The sequence below is a fragment of the Pyrus communis genome, chromosome 3 (genome assembly GCF_041283825.1).
Source record: "Pyrus communis isolate YQ-2024b chromosome 3, ASM4128382v1, whole genome shotgun sequence".
NCBI classification, from domain to species: domain Eukaryota; kingdom Viridiplantae; phylum Streptophyta; class Magnoliopsida; order Rosales; family Rosaceae; genus Pyrus; species Pyrus communis.
In genome coordinates, this window is record NC_142567.1 from 7,605,771 (window position 1) to 7,624,153 (window position 18,383).

At 34.9% G+C, this 18,383-nt stretch overlaps 1 protein-coding gene across 1 annotated transcript; it reads right to left on the bottom strand.

Moving 5' to 3' along the window:
- Window positions 1-3,361: 3,361 nt before the first annotated feature.
- LOC148697842 (uncharacterized) lies at window positions 3,362-4,425 on the bottom strand. The gene has a single exon (XM_088690850.1). The coding sequence runs from the start codon at window positions 4,282-4,284 to the stop codon at window positions 3,610-3,612; it is 675 nt and encodes a 224-aa protein (XP_088546976.1). The 5' UTR covers window positions 4,285-4,425; the 3' UTR covers window positions 3,362-3,609.
- Window positions 4,426-18,383: the final 13,958 nt, after the last annotated feature.

Here is an 18,383-nt window from a genome sequence, read left to right on the forward strand (position 1 = left end):
CATTTTTTCAAGTTTTAGGTTCTAACTTCAAATTAGAACTAGGGTTGGAATGAATTGGGAGTTTAGACCATGGGTTGGAGTTGGTCTAAAAGAAAATTTGAGAATTTGTTGGACAAAACTGTTTAATTGGACGTAAAGATAAAACAAATGGATCCACATAAAATTTCCCTAGTTAAAAATACAGGTCTTCACAGAATGTGAGAGATAATATGGCGACTTTTTGTGTAATTATACTTTGTATTTCCATTTTTATAGTGGGAACTGCTGAATTAAATTACACAAAGGCAGAAAAAGTTAGATCCAGAGACTGTCACTTTACTTATCAACTTTTATTAATTGCTATTTTTCTCAACAAATATTTTATTGGTCCCAACAAAAATGATCGTATGTATATACCATGCTTATCTTGGATTGTTCCCTCAAATTGTCTATTTGCTTTTTTGGACTTATATGTGCTACGTACTAAGTAAGTTGTTACTTGTGGAAGTTTTGAGCAAAAAATGTCAAACCTAAACCTAGGATGAGGATAATTGTATGTTAGGTAGGAGCTTGATGTAATACGCATATTATATATTTTGGTGAAATATCTAAATGAGTCTTGCTTTCGTCATTTCAGTTAGGTTGAGTGTACGAGTTCAAATCTTCTGCAGCTATTTTGCGTATGGCGTTTCTGTGATCTCTATTAATAATTGACACATGTAAAATTTCGTAAAATGTCCATAATGTTGATTTTGCCCATGGCAATCGACCGGACTAAAATAGCAGTGGGTCGTCCATGCCAAACTGATGAACTCAAGCTCCTGAAAAATTACGATTGATCAAATGAATGTTAATGATCGGTCAGCTTGCGATTTGAATTTGAATTTCTCATACATTTTTTATTAATATGGTTGGGTTCTTTGCTTTCAAACTTTGATATTATGTGTATCGCATTGAAATACCTTCACAAACATATCCTAAGCAATTGAAACACGACTCCACCTAAAGAGACAAGTTTCATAGGAAGTGGTATTGGTACTGGTACGTACCTCTTGGTGAAGAGATGGTTAATTTCAACACCAATTCAGTTTTATCATCTATACATAGGGAAGATTTTTGTAGAAAATAAACATTCCCTACTTCCTCCATATATTTCTACAACAATAAAACTCTAGACATGTCTAGTCCGAGAAAACTTTGAGACACGTCTAGTTTGAGAAAAACATTATTGATTACGGAGTGAGTTTGCGTTAATTATCACAAGGCATAGTTGTGGTTCCTTTTTCCCACAACCATAAGTTTTAAGAGCAAACGTAAGATACATAATACATTCCTTGAAGCAACTTATATTTATTTTAACCCTTCTCCTGGCTGTTTCCCACTATATATCCAACATAAATGGTGTTGGGGTTTTTGATACAAATAGAATTCAAAGTCGACGGAGAATCGAATACACGATCTTGAATGCTAGAATAAATATCCTAAAGCACTTGCTACGAACCCTTAAAATAAGTGAGGGATTCAGTTGATAACTTGATCAAATGGTCCATTCCATTGTGCGTAATAGAGAGATATTTGGGACCATGCGATCATTCGAATGCTCAAATGACGAATATTGTCCTTCTTGTTCACTCACTCACCACACCACAACAGAGATAGAAAGAGAAAAAGGGATTCAACTTTCTATATGACAAGAAAGATAAGATACAAAAATAAAAAATAAAAGGAGAGAAGAGAAAAAAGATGTTTAGAAAATTTGGACACCAAGATCCTTCCAATTTCCAGTCTATTGACACCGGACGCACTACACTCCAGAGAGCAGGTGGAGATGCAAAATATCACCTTCTTTTTTTAGAGTTTGTATTGGTAGCTTGTAAATGTTACCATCAATATTTTTGTGGGAAAAATAATATTTAACATTTTGACTTCTTTAATTTTCTCCTTCTTTTTTATTTTGAAGGATTGTCCTCTTGGCACATCCAAGAAATTATGCTCTTTTTTCTTTCTAAGCATTTTAAATTGCCTCGGTACAGGCTAAATTGCTCACTAAATAATCAAACTTTCAACAACTAAATCTTCTCTTCTTCAACACTACATATGTTAATAGAATTGAATTTAGCCAAGTTGGCTAGATTGCAGTATATATGTTCCACCTTTTGCACCCAAGTTCGAACTCCTCCTCTCATAATTTAGATGAATTAATTAGTGTAAATATCCTATCATTTGTAAAAGAGAACACACTAAATATGTATATATCCTTGAAAAAAATTTAGATGGTGGAAATAATGCTCATGCATGCATAGCCGATCCACATAGGTAACCGGTGCTCCTGGAGCCCCCCAAAAATCGAGAAAAACGCATGTAAAGGTCTTTTAGGAATCTTTGAATGTCTGATATACGAAATAATTTTGTGTCCATCAAGTGTTTGATAAACTGTCTTCTTGCAATATCTTAGCAACATTTGGCAAAATGTGTTGACGACACTCGACATGGGATCTTGATATCCTTCGGCAAATTACTTTAGCATTTGTCGACATGAATGCAAATGACTATAGGCCCACCTACTGCTTGACAAATTTCCTCTCTAAAAAAAATTTGCACAGTGCGTGCACAATTTCTATCTAAATAAAACTTAGATATTTGATACTAGAGCACCCCCAAGATTAGAATTCTGGATTTGTCACTGCATACATGTCTACTTATGATGCGAGAGGCAGACCTTGAAGAAAACAATTTGAAGACCACTATAATGCATTGGAATAATAAGGCTGTGTATTTTAATGACATAGGAACTTATTAAGTCATTTTTAGAGAGTTTCTTAGGAAGTTGTAGAATATTTATGTTCCTTTATCTTGAGTTCCTTTAAATATTGATGTATCAAAAGCCTTTGGGGCTAAACTTGAATGAATTAAAATATTATTTGCTTTGTGCATTTGAAGTGAGTTGTTTCTCCTTCTAAAAGCAAGCATTTGGCTTGGTCGTGTGAGTGAATACACGATTAGCGACGTGAGCAAGCTCCGTTGCCCCTAATTGAGCGAATCCCAGGTTATCTATTCCACTCTCCTCGATACCCTTGGTTCTACCCTGCATCAACTTAATTACCTTCTAATAAAGAAAATATTATTTGTATGTTATAACCTTTTAGATTCTGCCGACATCCTTCTCCACAACACCTTAATATCGTAATTTGAATTTTTTAGGCAGTACTGGAGCTAGGGTTGATTAATTTTTCACTGATGTCAACAGTTCTTGGATTGCAGATGAGTATTAGACACAACAACTGCAAATGTTAAGCTGGCAAGATTAAGAAGAGAAACTCGATATCAATTTATAACATGTTTCAGTATGGATCTAATAAAACACACAAAATTTCATCCCTCATTACCAATAAAATAATATTTAAACATTTGTTGAATATATGGAGATTCAGTACAAGGAATTCTATATGCATCAATATTTTCTTTCTTTTTTTCTTAATATGTCTAAACTAGTAACTTCAGTAGTTCTGTACAAACCCAAATAATGAAATTAAGGAAGAAACATGACTTCAACTACATGGATTGTTTCCCTCTGACCCATCATAATCCCCAAAAACCAATGACATAGATTATGACATACGATAATAACATTTATAAAGTTGCAGCAGAATTATTAGCAGAATTATTAGAAGGCATGCGATAAAACTCATGAATATTCTTCCATGAGTCTTCTCTCTGCATTTTCAGCTGCTTGTAGAAGTTGCCAATAAAGTTCTCAGCTTTTGCAAAAAGCTCTTGCCCGCTAAGGTCCCCCAAAACTTTTTCTTCTTCTTCCTCCACATAACGCTTTCCCCCGATCACCTCATAATCTCCATGATCAGTCTCACCTCCCCCTATGAAGAAGAGGCTAGGCATAGAAGTACACTTCTTCACACTCTCCACTTCCACAGTGTCCACAATCTTCTCAGACTTGGATTTCTCAACAACCCTAGCCTTCTTTTCAGCATATTGCGGAGCAACAACCGTTTGATTTTCATCGTTACGGGCAACAACCCTTTTGTCGGAGGAGGCTAATTCCGTGGGAACCACAGGTTTGGGAGCAAAAGAAAAACCGGTGCCGGAGCCGCTCTTCTTGTCATGGTCTGAATTAGGTTCGGTAAAAGATGAGAGGAGGCCGGCTTGCGCTCCGAGGGCGATGATGAGGAGGTTAGTGATGATGTAGAGGTAAGGAGTCCTTAGGGATGAGGACAACAAAGGTGCAAGGACGAGAAGAATAACTAGCAGAGAAAACATAAGAATCTGAAATTTTTCATTAAACTTGCTCATTGGCGTCTGCTGAGGGACTGAAAAGGTGGTGCGGCTAAAAGGATTATAAGGATGAAATGAGAGGAGTAAGAAGAATGAGAGGAGTGAGAGGGATGTGGTGTTTAGTAGTAGAGAACAAGTAAAAGGCTAGGGACATATTTATAGAGAGAGAGAGAGAGAGAGAGAGAGAGAGAGAGAGAGAGAGAGAGAGATGAAATTGTCTTGCATATAGGATCACGGCCGCAGAATATTATTATTATACTAGTCAAAGAAGTTATACATAAGAAATTCATAGGAAGCCACCAGTGCCCTAATCACACTACAAATTTTATCTCTTCATGCATGTCATTTTCACGATCAATTCATTTAAGCAAACGCCAATCAAATTATATACTCAAACTCACCTAACGGAAGAACATTCACTCATACACCTAAGGTTGTATGTTTCTGTATTCAAATTCACTATGCATCTATTAGAGCCTCGTAAGGAACCTGTAGTTCGTCAAGAACTTTCGCTTATGTAGTTAAGGTTCTATGCTTGATTCCTCCCTTTTATAGTGTTATGGTAAATAACTAACAATTTAAGTGGTTAAGAGCATTCAACTTTATATCTGAGATTTTATATTCGATTCTCCCTTCTACAATTTAGTATCTACAATATCATCGTAAGCCACTTGTAGCTCATGTAGTAAAGAACATTCAACCTTACATTTGAGACTTCTACAATATTATTGTAAGAGCATCTTCAATCATGCTCTCTAATTTTTTAGTTGAGTTTTAAGAGCATTTAGCCTTACATTCGATGCTCTACGTTTGATTTCTACTTTTTTACAATATCAAATAATTAAGAACATTCAATATTATATCGTAAGTGGTCATTACTACAATGGTAGAAAGAAATTGAGCTCTTGTATGACGGTGTGGGTTCGAACTCCGTCGGTGATTAATCTAATAGCTAATCTAACAAAATCTATTGATTGACAAAAACAAAAACCATTATATCTCAAGTTTCGTATTTGATTCCTCCCTTCCCCAACATCGAATATCATCCATTTTCGGAGCAGGTTCTGTAAAAAGAAATTTATAACAGCAGAGAACATGCAAGAGGGAGCGAATTTGAATGTAATTGGACAAGGTTGATAAGGTCGGTGAAGTCATGTTCTTCAATTGCTTTCTTTTGTTCTTTTTGTTTCCACGGTTAACTACCTTTAGCAGAAATGTGCGGCTTCCAAGGATTAACCTTGTATCGGGTCCCACAATGGACTAATTGCATTTAAAAATTACTAATTCATGTGTTATAAAAATAAACACGACATAATTCATATGATATAGATTCATGCTATTAAAAACTACATTTATTTTAATGACATAAGTAAATCAATCATAATACGTATCGGTGTGACTGTCAGCTAATTTGGAGTCTTCTTGTGGGACCCCCCCCCCCCCCCCCCAAAAAACACCAAAAAAAACTACCCAAAGAGAGTCCCACTTGTAGCACTAGTGCGCATGTGGTGAGTGGTACCTCACAACCCTTCCAATTCCAAGGTCCACTTGTCCATGCACTTTGGGCTTTTAGCCTCTCACAATCAAATAAAACGACCCGATTTTAAGATGCACCTAGAAGGGTCCTCAAAACTTTGTCCTTTTCTTCTGTATTTCCCTGTCTTCAACTATTACCAGTTCTAGTTGTCTCGCACTCCTTAGTACAATGATAATCTCATTACGATTTACAACGCAAAAATACACGACGTTTATTTTAAAGTGTCGATAATAATCTCTTAAAAATAATCTTGAAAATAAAGGTGAATTTATTTACTAAACCCTAGCTTTCAATATTTCTCAAAAGATAACCTATAAATAGATGGCTCCCAAAGAAAAGTGGATGAGGAAAAAGGATGCAAAGAGCTCACGGATTTTACTATTCAAATCAAACTTTTCTAATTTATCCACAATTTTTCAAAAGCAATTTTATCAACTTTTTGAACAATCTCTTATCTTAAAATTTAATATTCCAAAGTACTAAATAGATAGCTAATGTGAGAGAGTTTTTAGTTTGTTTAGAACACAGAATAGTACATTTTTTGTCGCTATACAAGCGGTGAAATTGTTGTATTAAATAATTAACAACTTAAAAAATAAACTTTTCTTCACTTATATAAAGACAAGGTGATGTGTCAATCATGTTTCGGTTACAATAAAAAATTTATCTTCTAATATAGTCAATAATATATGTATAGACAGACAATTATAGGATCCACATCAGATAGCCTACACAAACATGTAGGTTGTAAGATGATGATTTCACTTTTCCTAGGATTGGAGGTTGAGGATTCACTTTTCTACTTGGAAGATATCCTTGGGTTGAAATAGAAGGAAAGAAAGCAATGTTCAACGTGCTCTGCACCAACGTATCCTTTCCACGGATTTAGATTCTCCCTTATCCTTTTGATCCAAGCGCCAGATAAATCACAGTTTTCTTCATGTATTTTTTGATCGCTATTTCGTTTAGTACGTATAATTAGATTGAAATGATTAAAACTTAATGCTTCCTTCTTCATCGCCGTCTTTTTTTCTTCATCGACACGTAAAGAGTTCCATTCTACAAGATTAGTCGTGGTTAAATCTTTATTTTTGAGGCTATTAAAAGTAAAAGCAAATATTTTTTTCATTTGGAGGAAATTCAAAGAGGATTAGGCATGAAAAAAAACTCATCCCTCGTAATCCTGCAATTTTAAAAATGATTAGAATGGATAAATTTTCTTCGTGTGTAAATCATCTTAACATACCTTAAAATTAGAAGTTACCCGGTCCAATCTAATTCTACGTATCAAACAAGCCCAATTATGGTATAACTTGTCCTGGGAGCAAACAGCTTATTGACTTTTGAGTTGAGAGCCTGGCAGTTAAAAATAAAATGGTTTGCAGTTAAACCGAAAGGTTTGGAATAAAATGTTGGGTTGGAAGCAGCAAATAAAATTAGTACACGGAAGCAATTGGGAGCTGATATTTCATATCATATTCACAAAAGACGCATTGGACAGCATATACAGAAGCTGGATTAGCTTAAGCAAGTTCAGGGCATGCTCAAAGCCAACACAGCATCAGCCAACAAAACATGATAACGAAGGCGACTGAAATAGGCTTACGTTTCTTTCAGTACTGCTCGAAAGGCCCTGGCGGCTTGCATATCGCGGAGGCATGCTAGTCTCAAATATTCACATATCAAAATGTACACTGCATCTTTGGCTACGATGAGGGCTGGTCCACTCCATCTGAGTTTCAACGAGAGGGGAGATGAATGCTAACGTCATCTAAAGTCGGGCAGTCATGTATGCTTAGCCCGTGATCGTTGGCCAAATGCAAAAGGTAGATGAAACATAAATGGGGCGTGATGTCCTGAGCCGCTGCAGCTCGGGAATTGACAGGAAATGTAGCCAGGATATACTTGAAAGATATGGTGTCCTTCAATTCCTTCTGTAAGTAAAATGGTATTCAGAATGAATGAAAAACCTCATTAAGTAGATAAAACAACAAAGTATATCCCTGCGGAACTTGCAAATAGATACTTAAGTTACGAGCTTGGAAAAAAAAAAATTCATGAAAGTGTTGAAGAAAAAGAAAAATAATTCAGGACATGCAAACAGAATATGCTTACCGCAGTAGGAGCTTCGGCAGATTCTTGCATATAACCCCACAGAGTTTCCTTCAATGCATGAACATCAACTTGTTTTGAAGTTCTGTCGTACTGAACTTCAATTTTGCTTACCTGAAACGTCACAAGTCACAACTCAAGACAAGCATGACTAGCACTGTTTTATGAAGGAATTTGTCCGGTGACAGTCTTTAACCAAAACTTCCAGAATTCGAGTGCGTTATTATCATTAGACAACGCCCAGAATTCCCAAAAAAGTTGATTTTCTTAGTGCGTTATTATCATTAGACAATGAGGACATTGTAATTTCAGATACAAAGCAATTGCACGTCCAGGAAAGCAACAAAAAATGAACAAACCCAGCATGCAAGGTAGATATAGCGGCGTTTTCCCAACCTAATTTCAGTGGCACCCTGTAACCCATTTCAGAGAAATCTCCACTTTTTTCTTATTGCAGTGTAGCCTAATCCAAAATTCCAAACGAGCACCAACTACCAAGGATAGAGTTTTCATGTTCACAAAATAAAAGAAAATTTTGAAACCTGACGAGGTGGAGAGGCAAGAGTATCCGAGTCTTCAACATCGCTATGAATACATCCATCGTAATATTGGCCACTAAGCACACTCTCGTTGTCCCATGATGGCAATGCTTCATCAAAATTATGACTTTGTTTCCAGGAGCTATAATCCGAAAATTAAAAGTAAGAGTCATACTTCAATACTAGTAACAGTTGTGCAGAAATTAGCCTTTTTCGTTCTAAATTAAAATAAGATTACTATCATAAGCCAATAGATCAAAAATCATTAAAAACATTATCACAAGTGGATGCTAAATGGACATAGGAATCATGATGGATGTTTAAACTGAGATACACACACACATATGCATACGTACGAAAAAGCTGATACCTGTATGCCGTTGTCTTCTCTTCCGGAGGCACTACAGTCACAATTGAAATTTTACCATTAGCCAGATCAAACATAAGGATCCAGAAACTTAGGAAACCGGGGCAGAAACATGAGAAAAATTGTCCACAGCCCAATATTAAGCCTACGACTAGGACAGGCTAACCATTGGGTCATCGTTTCGAGGCACAAGACCATTGTATGATTTTGGACCTGAGAACCAGCCCTTACTACATTATGAAATTAAGCTTGTACGCAAACACAATATGAAACATGGAATTGCACAACATATTCTGAGCAATAGCATGTTATCATTTGTATTCAATTCTAACTAAGTGGCAAATTTTATTTGCAGATTCTTATACTGTAGCTATCACAAACTCAACCAATGGATTATCTACCCCAGATTGGCGTCCTATACTAGGAGTGAGATCATGATCACGACCGAATCTCCATCTTTCCTTGATATTTTTATCACGGATAACAACAGATTTGTGTATTATAGGACTACATGGAGAACTCATTACCAGAACACTGGGAAGAAGAAACAACTTGATAAGATTCTCAGGTTGATAATGGTAGTCATCTGGTAGCCTATTACTGACTGGTACTCTATTTGCGGGTGGAAGTAAAGACTTGGAACTTTTTGGCACAGCAAAGATATTTGGAATTTCGTTGTCTAGAGATGCTATGAAATTAAGTTCAACTTCCTTATGGTTTGTGTGTTAGCATACAGACTATTATCTTGTATGTAAGCTTCAAAATCAACAATCAATGGAGCTGGAGATTAAAGCTTTTTTTAAGAGAGAGAGAGAGTGCAAGAGCTTGAAGAAGAAGCAAATGAGCTGATTACTTTTCATTCACACGCACATTGTGCACATGTAACCGTTGGGAATGGAATATTCCTCATTACATCACTTAAATCTAACCCTTCATTCATCTACCCTACAAGGTAACGACACTTGGCATAAACTATTACTTACTCTAAGATTACATCTTAGCTGCACACTTGGACTGTGATCCAAGGGCTGACATTCAAACTAAGTTCTACTCTAATTTCTTATAACATTTTCAGCTGATACACTTATAAACCAACACTCCCTTCTAAGTGTTGTGCTGAAATCACTCCTAGTGCTTTCCTCAAAGATTCAAATCGATCCCTTGCTAAAGCTTTGGTGAAGATATCTGCAACCTGTTCTTCAGTCTTGCAATATAGCAGATCAATCTCACCATCTTGAAGTGCATCTTGGATGAAATGAAATCTTCGATTAATATGTCTGGTTTTGTGATGATGAACTGGATTCTTTGATATGGCAATAGCTAAAGTGTTGTCACATAACAACAGAGTTGGTTCTGCTTGTTCTTCTCCAAAGTCAGAAAGCACAAATCTCAGCCAAATGGCTTGTGCAGTGGCTTTTGCTACACTAATGTATTCTGCCTCTGCAGTTGAAAGAGCAACACTACTTTGCTTGATTGAGGCCCAAGAAAACACACCCGAACCAAAGTTAAATGCATAGCCAGATGTACTCCTCATGTCATTTCACTTCCACTCCAATCATTGTCAACAATGACCAATCAACACTGCACCTTTTCCTTTTTCATAGACAATGCCATAGTTTAGAGTGCGTTGTATGTATCGCAAGACTCTTTTAGCTGTTCCCATATGATTCTTGGTAAGATTATGCATGAACCTAGCCATTAAGCTTGCTGCAAACATGATATATGGCCTAGTTGTTGTTAAATATAGCAAACTCCCTACCATTTGTCTATACAAAGTCTCATATGCCAGTTCACTTCCATCTACCTTTGAAAGTTTGTCATTCACAGCCAAGGGTGTTACAACAGGTTTGCAATCTCTGAGTCCAAACTTCTCAAGCAAAGTCTTTGCATATTTCTTATGATGCAAGAAAATGTAAGTGTCTGTCTGTAGTACTCCAAGACCAAGAAAGTGATGAAGTAATCCTAGATCAGTCATCTCATAATGTCTTATCATTTCACTTTTAAACTTAACCATCACTTCCTTTGAGATTCTTGTGTAGATAATATCATCTACATATAGTGGCACAATGAGAATGCCACTGTGAGATGTCTTGGTATACAATGTAGCTTCACTTAGACTTCTGTGGAATCCAACATTTGTAGAATAGGAATTTATCTCTTCATACCAAGCTCTTGGAGCTTACTTCAAGCCATATAAAGCTTATTAAGCATGTACACTTTATCTTCTTTGCCTTGTATGACAAAACCAGATGGTTGGTCTACATACACCTCTTCATTCAACACTCCATTTAGAAATGCTGACTTTACATCCAACTAAAATAATTTCCAACCTTTTTGTGCAGCAAGAGCCACCAAGGTTCTTACAGTGTCAAGTCTTGTCGCTGGAGCAAAGGTCCCATTAAAGTCAATTCCAAGCTTCTGAGAATAACCCTTTGCAACTAACCTTGCTTTGTTTTTCTGCACAGAGCCATCCATATCCAATTTTGTTTTATAGACTCGTTTGACTCCAATGATTGGTTTATCAAATGGTCTATCAACGAGCTCCCAAGTGTTGTTCTTCTCAATCATGGTAATTTCATCTTCCATAGCCTTCTGCCATGATTCATCATTGGCAGCTTCTTCAAAATTTTCTGGTTCTATAATGCACAAATTGCACTTCTCATACACTTCTACAATACTTTTGTCCTGTAGAGGAGTGTGATCAATATCCTGTGGACCTGCCATTCTTTCTTGATCACAGATTTCAGTGCTTGAACTTGGCACTACATTGTCTTCACTTATTTCAGTGCTTGAACTTGGCACTACATTGTCTTCACTTACTTCACATTGTGTTTCAGAACCACAAGAACTTCCTTCATACCTTTGTTCTCCTTCTGACACTTCAGTAATCTGAATACTCACACTTCTTTCCTTCTGTGCATTCCAATCCCAACATGCATCTTCATTAAATACAACATCTCCAGAAACAATCACTTTCCCAGATTCAATGTTATATAGTCGATATCCTTTCTCACAACTACCATACCCCAAGAAAATACACCTCTTGTTTGCCAAATCCAATTTCTATCTCTGTAGAGTTGGCACATGAGCATAACACAATGAACCAAACACCTTTAGATGATTAATTCCTGGTTTTCTCCCACTGTAAGCTTTAAAAGGTGTTTTCTTATTCAAAGTTGTGGTTGGACATCTATTTAGGACATACACAGAGGTATTGACTGCCTCAGCCCAAAATTCAAGTGGAATCTTCTTCTCTAATAGGAGACACTTAGCCGTTTCCAAAATGGTTCTGTTCTTTCTCTCTGCCACACCATTTTGTTGTGGTGTGTATGGAGTGGTGAGTTGTCTTTCCATGCCTACATTTTCATAGAATCTGGTAAACTCCATTGAAGTGTATTCTCCTCCTCGATCACTCCTAAGTTTCTTCAACTTATAACCACTCTGTAATTCCACGGTGGCTTTGAATCTTTTAAACACACTGAGGACTTCAGAATTGTGTCTTAAAAAATAAACCCAACACATCCTTGTGCAATCATCTATGAAAGTGAGAAAATATATATTGCCAGCCTTCGTAGTTGTCTACATTGTACCACAAATGTCGTTGTGTATAACCTCTAGAGTAGTTGATGCCCTAGTAGTAGCTTCCCTTGGAAATGCCTCCCTACATTTTTTTACCAAGAACACAGCCTTCACACACTCCTTTAACTGCTTTGATTTTTGGTAACCCTACCACCATTTCTTGTTCCTGCATCAACTTCAAACTGCTTATGTTCAAGTGTCCCAATTTTCTGTGCCACATAGTAGTAGAGTGACATACAGTTGCCTTAAAAGCAATATGCATCTCAGACTGCAATTTCATTGGAAAGCTTCGATTTCCTTTCATTGGTACTCTGGTAACCATGTTGAAATATGAATTGTCATCATAAATTTCCACCTTGTGATCTCCAAACACCAAGTAATAGCCATGCTCCATCATTTGTCCTACACTAAGCAAATTTTCTTTCAATCCAGGCATAAGCATAACCTCTTTGATGTATCTCTTCCCTATTTTAGTTTCGACCACAAGACTCCATTTACCAATTATTTCAACAAGTTGTCCAGTACCCATTTCAACCTTTGCAATCACATTTTTGTCAATATCAACAAGTAGATCCTCCATACCCGTCATATGATTACTACACCCACTATCTACATACCAAACATCATCACATCCTTTTACACTAGTATTAGTTTGATTACTAGCATAAAACATGGTGGGTGTGGATTCTACCTAAGTGGCGTAATTTAGTTGTTGCACTGATTTCTTGCTGTCGCACTCCCTTGCAGTGTGACCAAACTTGTCACAGTTATAACACTTTAGCTTGCCTTTAAATTGACACTCACTAAAATGTAACTTGTCACATTGCTTACAAGGATTTCTAGCACCATCTGTGGGTCTGTTATCCACTTCTTACCTTTTGACTTCCAATTCTTATGATACTTAGCATTTTGATTTCCAATGAACTTAACTGGTTTAGGATTCACACTAAGACTAGCAAATGCTTTCTCAGTTTTGTTTTCAGAATGCCTATCTAGCTTTAACTCAAAACTCTTCAAAGAGGCTACTACTTCTTGGACCTCAATCACATCCAAATCCTTTGAATGCTCAATAACAGAACAAATAGAGTCATAAGCTGATGGCAAACTAATTAACAACTTTTGAACAACTCTTTCTCAAGATAATTCCTCTCCATAACTTCACATTTGATTTATCAAATCAAACGGTTTTGTAAGATAAGCAGAAAGTGATTCATCGTCTCTCATTCTTGTATATTCAAACTCCCTACGAAGACCTTGCAATTTAACACTTCTAACATGTTTATCACCATGGTATTCTTGCTACAGAATGTCCCATGCGCCTTTTGAGGTTTCTTCATGAGAAATTCTGGGGAATATCTCGTCTGAGACAACTCCCTGAATCAGACCCAGAGCTTTAGCATCCTTTATTAGTCTCTCTGCAATAGTCATCTTCTCAATGCTGCTCGATGCCTCCTTTTCCTTCTTCTTTCCATCAGATTCATCATCATCCTTCGAATCTGAGCTTTTGAACCCTTTCTCAACCAGATCCCACAGCCCGTGAGACTTGAAAATGGTCTTCATCTTAATACTCCAGAACTCATAGTTATCACCATTGAAAATCAGTGGTCTCACCACCTCACTACTACCTGATCCTGCCATGTTAGACTCATATCACAATCAACTCAAACTCAATTTTGAGTTTCTTGGTAGCTCCTTCACAAATCCAAACGCCCAGTATCAGTTGATCGAACCTGGCTCTGATACCATTAGACCTGGCAAACGGGTCGTGTCTGTCGTGTTCGTGTCGTTTTCGTGTAACACCTGTTATCTTAACGGGTCGTGTCGTGTCACACCCGTTATCTTAACGGGTCCTTAACAGGTCGTGTCACTTTACCCAACGGGTAAAGTGACCCGACCCGTTATGACCCGTTAAGAAAAATATATATTTTTTTACAATTTGCACATACCACACATTGCGACATAAATATTACTTGAAAACATTAAAACATTTCTCGTTCAAGTACTATATCTACACTCGAAAATGAAAGCCTAATAAAAAAAATAATACATACACTACTAATCTATTACAAATATTAAATGTGCAAGGATAAAGAGTTTTTGTTTTTAAGATTGTAAGTCTTTCTTAAAAGTTTACACCTCCATTTACAAAATCTTCAATTTACATCGAACATCATGAAATTCCACTAGTGTAAATATTTTAAATTGAAGATCAAATTCATTCTTTGTATTCATATAGGGTCAAGGAGTGTAGCTGTTAAAATTCATCAAAATCGGAGTTAAAATAACCGTTAAATCTTGATTTTTCGTTTATAACCGTCGAAAAGCTTTGTCCCGTTACTTGATCTCTGAATGTTTTTTTTTTTTTTAATTTTTTGCTGATGTGATCTCCAAGCATATACAAACAATTTTGACGGTTTGGATCGTTGAAATTAGTTTTGGAGAATTTGTAAAACGATAGATTGACTAACACTTAGAGTTTATTTATACTTTTATTAAGTATAACATAAGATTTTGTGGTATCCACTTGTGTAAATATTTTAAATTGAAGATCGAATTCATTCATTGTATTCATATAGGGTCAAGGAGTGTAGTTATAAAAAATCATCAAAATCGGAGTTAAAATAACCGTTAAATCTTGATTTTTCGTTTATAACCGTCGAAAAGCTTTGTCCCGTTACTTGATCTCTGAATGTTTTTTTTTTGTGATTTTTTGCTGATGTGATCTCCAAGCATATACAAACAATTTTGATGGTTTGGATCGTTGAAATTAGTTTTGGAGAATTCGTAAAACGATAGATTGACTAACACTTAGAGTTTATTTATACTTTTATTAAGTATAACATAAGATTTTGTGGTATCCACTTGTGTAAATATTTTAAATTGAAGATCGAATTCATTCATTGTATTCATATAGGGTCAAGGAGTGTAGTTATAAAAAATCATCAAAATCGGAGTTAAAATAACCGTTAAATCTTGATTTTTCGTTTATAACCGTCGAAAAGCTTTGTCCCGTTACTTGATCTCTGAATGTTTTTTTTTTGTGATTTTTTGCTGATGTGATCTCCAAGCATATACAAACTATTTTGACGGTTTGGATCGTTGAAATTAGTTTTGGAGAATTCGTAAAACGATAGATTGACTAACACTTAGAGTTTATTTATACTTTTATTAAGTATAACATAAGATTTTGTGGTATCCACTTGTGTAAATATTTTAAATTGAAGATCGAATTCATTCATTGTATTCATATAGGATCAAGGAGTGTAGTTATAAAAAATCATCAAAATCGGAGTTAAAATAACCGTTAAATCTTGATTTTTCGTTTATAACCGTTGAAAAGCTTTGTCCCGTTACTTGATCTTTGAATGTTTTTTTTTTGTGATTTTTTGCTGATGTGATCTCCAAGCATATACAAACAATTTTGACGGTTTGGATCGTTGAAATTAGTTTTGGAGAATTCGTAAAACGATAGATTGACTAACACTTAGAGTTTATTTATACTTTTATTAAGTATAACATAAGATTTTGTGGTATCCACTTGTGTAAATATTTTAAATTGAAGATCGAATTCATTCATTGTATTCATATAGGGTCAAGGAGTGTAGTTATAAAAAATCATCAAAATCGGAGTTAAAATAACCGTTAAATCTTGATTTTTCGTTTATAACCGTCGAAAAGCTTTGTCCCGTTACTTGATCTCTGAATGTTTTGTTTTTTGTGATTTTTTGCTGATGTGATCTCCAAGAATATACAAACAATTTTGACGGTTTGGATCGTTGAAATTAGTTTTGGAGAATTCGTAAAACGATAGATTGACTAACACTTAGAGTTTATTTATACTTTTATTAAGTATAACATAAGATTTTGTGGTATCCACTTGTGTAAATATTTTAAATTGAAGATCGAATTCATTCATTGTATTCATATAGGGTCAAGGAGTGTAGTTATAAAAAATCATCAAAATCGGAGTTAAAATAACCGTTAAATCTTGATTTTTCGTTTATAACCGTCGAAAAGCTTTGTCCCGTTACTTGATCTCTGAATGTTTTTTTTTTGTGATTTTTTGCTGATGTGATCTCCAAGCATATACAAACAATTTTGACGGTTTGGATCGTTGAAATTAGTTTTGGAGAATTCGTAAAACGATAGATTGACTAACACTTAGAGTTTATTTATACTTTTATTAAGTATAACATAAGATTTTGTGGTATCCACTTGTGTAAATATTTTAAATTGAAGATCGAATTCATTCATTGTATTCATATAGGGTCAAGGAGTGTAGTTATAAAAAATCATCAAAATCGGAGTTAAAATAACCGTTAAATCGTGATTTTTCGTTTATAACCGTTGAAAAGCTTTGTCCCGTTACTTGATCTTTGAATGTTTTTTTTTTGTGATTTTTTGCTGATGTGATCTCCAAGCATATACAAACAATTTTGATGGTTTGGATCTTTGAAATTAGTTTTGGAGAATTCGTAAAACGATAGATTGACTAACACTTAGAGTTTATTTATACTTTTATTAAGTATAACATAAGATTTTGTGGTATCCACTTGTGTAAATATTTTAAATTGAAGATCAAATTCATTCATTGTATTCATATAGGGTCAAGGAGTGTAGTTATAAAAAATCATCAAAATCGGAGTTAAAATAACCGTTAAATCTTGATTTTTCGTTTATAACCGTCGAAAAGCTTTGTCCCGTTACTTGATCTCTGAATGTTTTTTTTTTTGTGATTTTTTGCTGATGTGATCTCCAAGAATATACAAACAATTTTGACGGTTTGGATCGTTGAAATTAGTTTTGGAGAATTCGTAAAACGATAGATTGACTAACACTTAGAGTTTATTTATACTTTTATTAAGTATAACATAAGATTTTGTGGTATCCACTTGTGTAAATATTTTAAATTGAAGATCGAATTCATTCATTGTATTCATATAGGGTCAAGGAGTGTAGTTATAAAAAATCATCAAAATCGGAGTTAAAATAACCGTTAAATCTTGATTTTTCGTTTATAACCGTCGAAAAGCTTTGTCCCGTTACTTGATCTCTGAATGTTTTTTTTTTGTGATTTTTTGCTGATGTGATCTCCAAGCATATACAAACAATTTTGACGGTTTGGATCGTTGAAATTAGTTTTGGAGAATTCGTAAAACGATAGATTGACTAACACTTAGAGTTTATTTATACTTTTATTAAGTATAACATAAGATTTTGTGGTATCCACTTGTGTAAATATTTTAAATTGAAGATCGAATTCATTCATTGTATTCATATAGGGTCAAGGAGTGTAGTTATAAAAAATCATCAAAATCGGAGTTAAAATAACCGTTAAATCGTGATTTTTCGTTTATAACCGTTGAAAAGCTTTGTCCCGTTACTTGATCTTTGAATGTTTTTTTTTTGTGATTTTTTGCTGATGTGATCTCCAAGCATATACAAACAATTTTGATGGTTTGGATCTTTGAAATTAGTTTTGGAGAATTCGTAAAACGATAGATTGACTAACACTTAGAGTTTATTTATACTTTTATTAAGTATAACATAAGATTTTGTGGTATCCACTTGTGTAAATATTTTAAATTGAAGATCAAATTCATTCATTGTATTCACATAGGGTCAAGGAGTGTAGTTATAAAAAATCATCAAAATCGGAGTTAAAATAACCGTTAAATCTTGATTTTTCGTTTATAACCGTTGAAAAGCTTTGTCCCGTTACTTGATCTTTGAATGTTTTTTTTTTGTGATTTTTTGCTGATGTGATCTCCAAGCATATACAAACAATTTTGACGGTTTGGATCTTTGAAATTAGTTTTGGAGAATTCGTAAAACGATAGATTGACTAACACTTAGAGTTTATTTATACTTTTATTAAGTATAACATAAGATTTTGTGGTATCCACTTGTGTAAATATTTTAAATTGAAGATCGAATTCATTCATTGTATTCATATAGGGTCAAGGAGTGTAGTTATAAAAAA

Bases quoted from the DNA above. Each gene is read 5' to 3' on its own strand.
- LOC148697842 (XM_088690850.1), bottom strand. From the start codon at position 4,284: ATGAGCAAGTTTAATGAAAAATTTCAGATTCTTATGTTTTCTCTGCTA.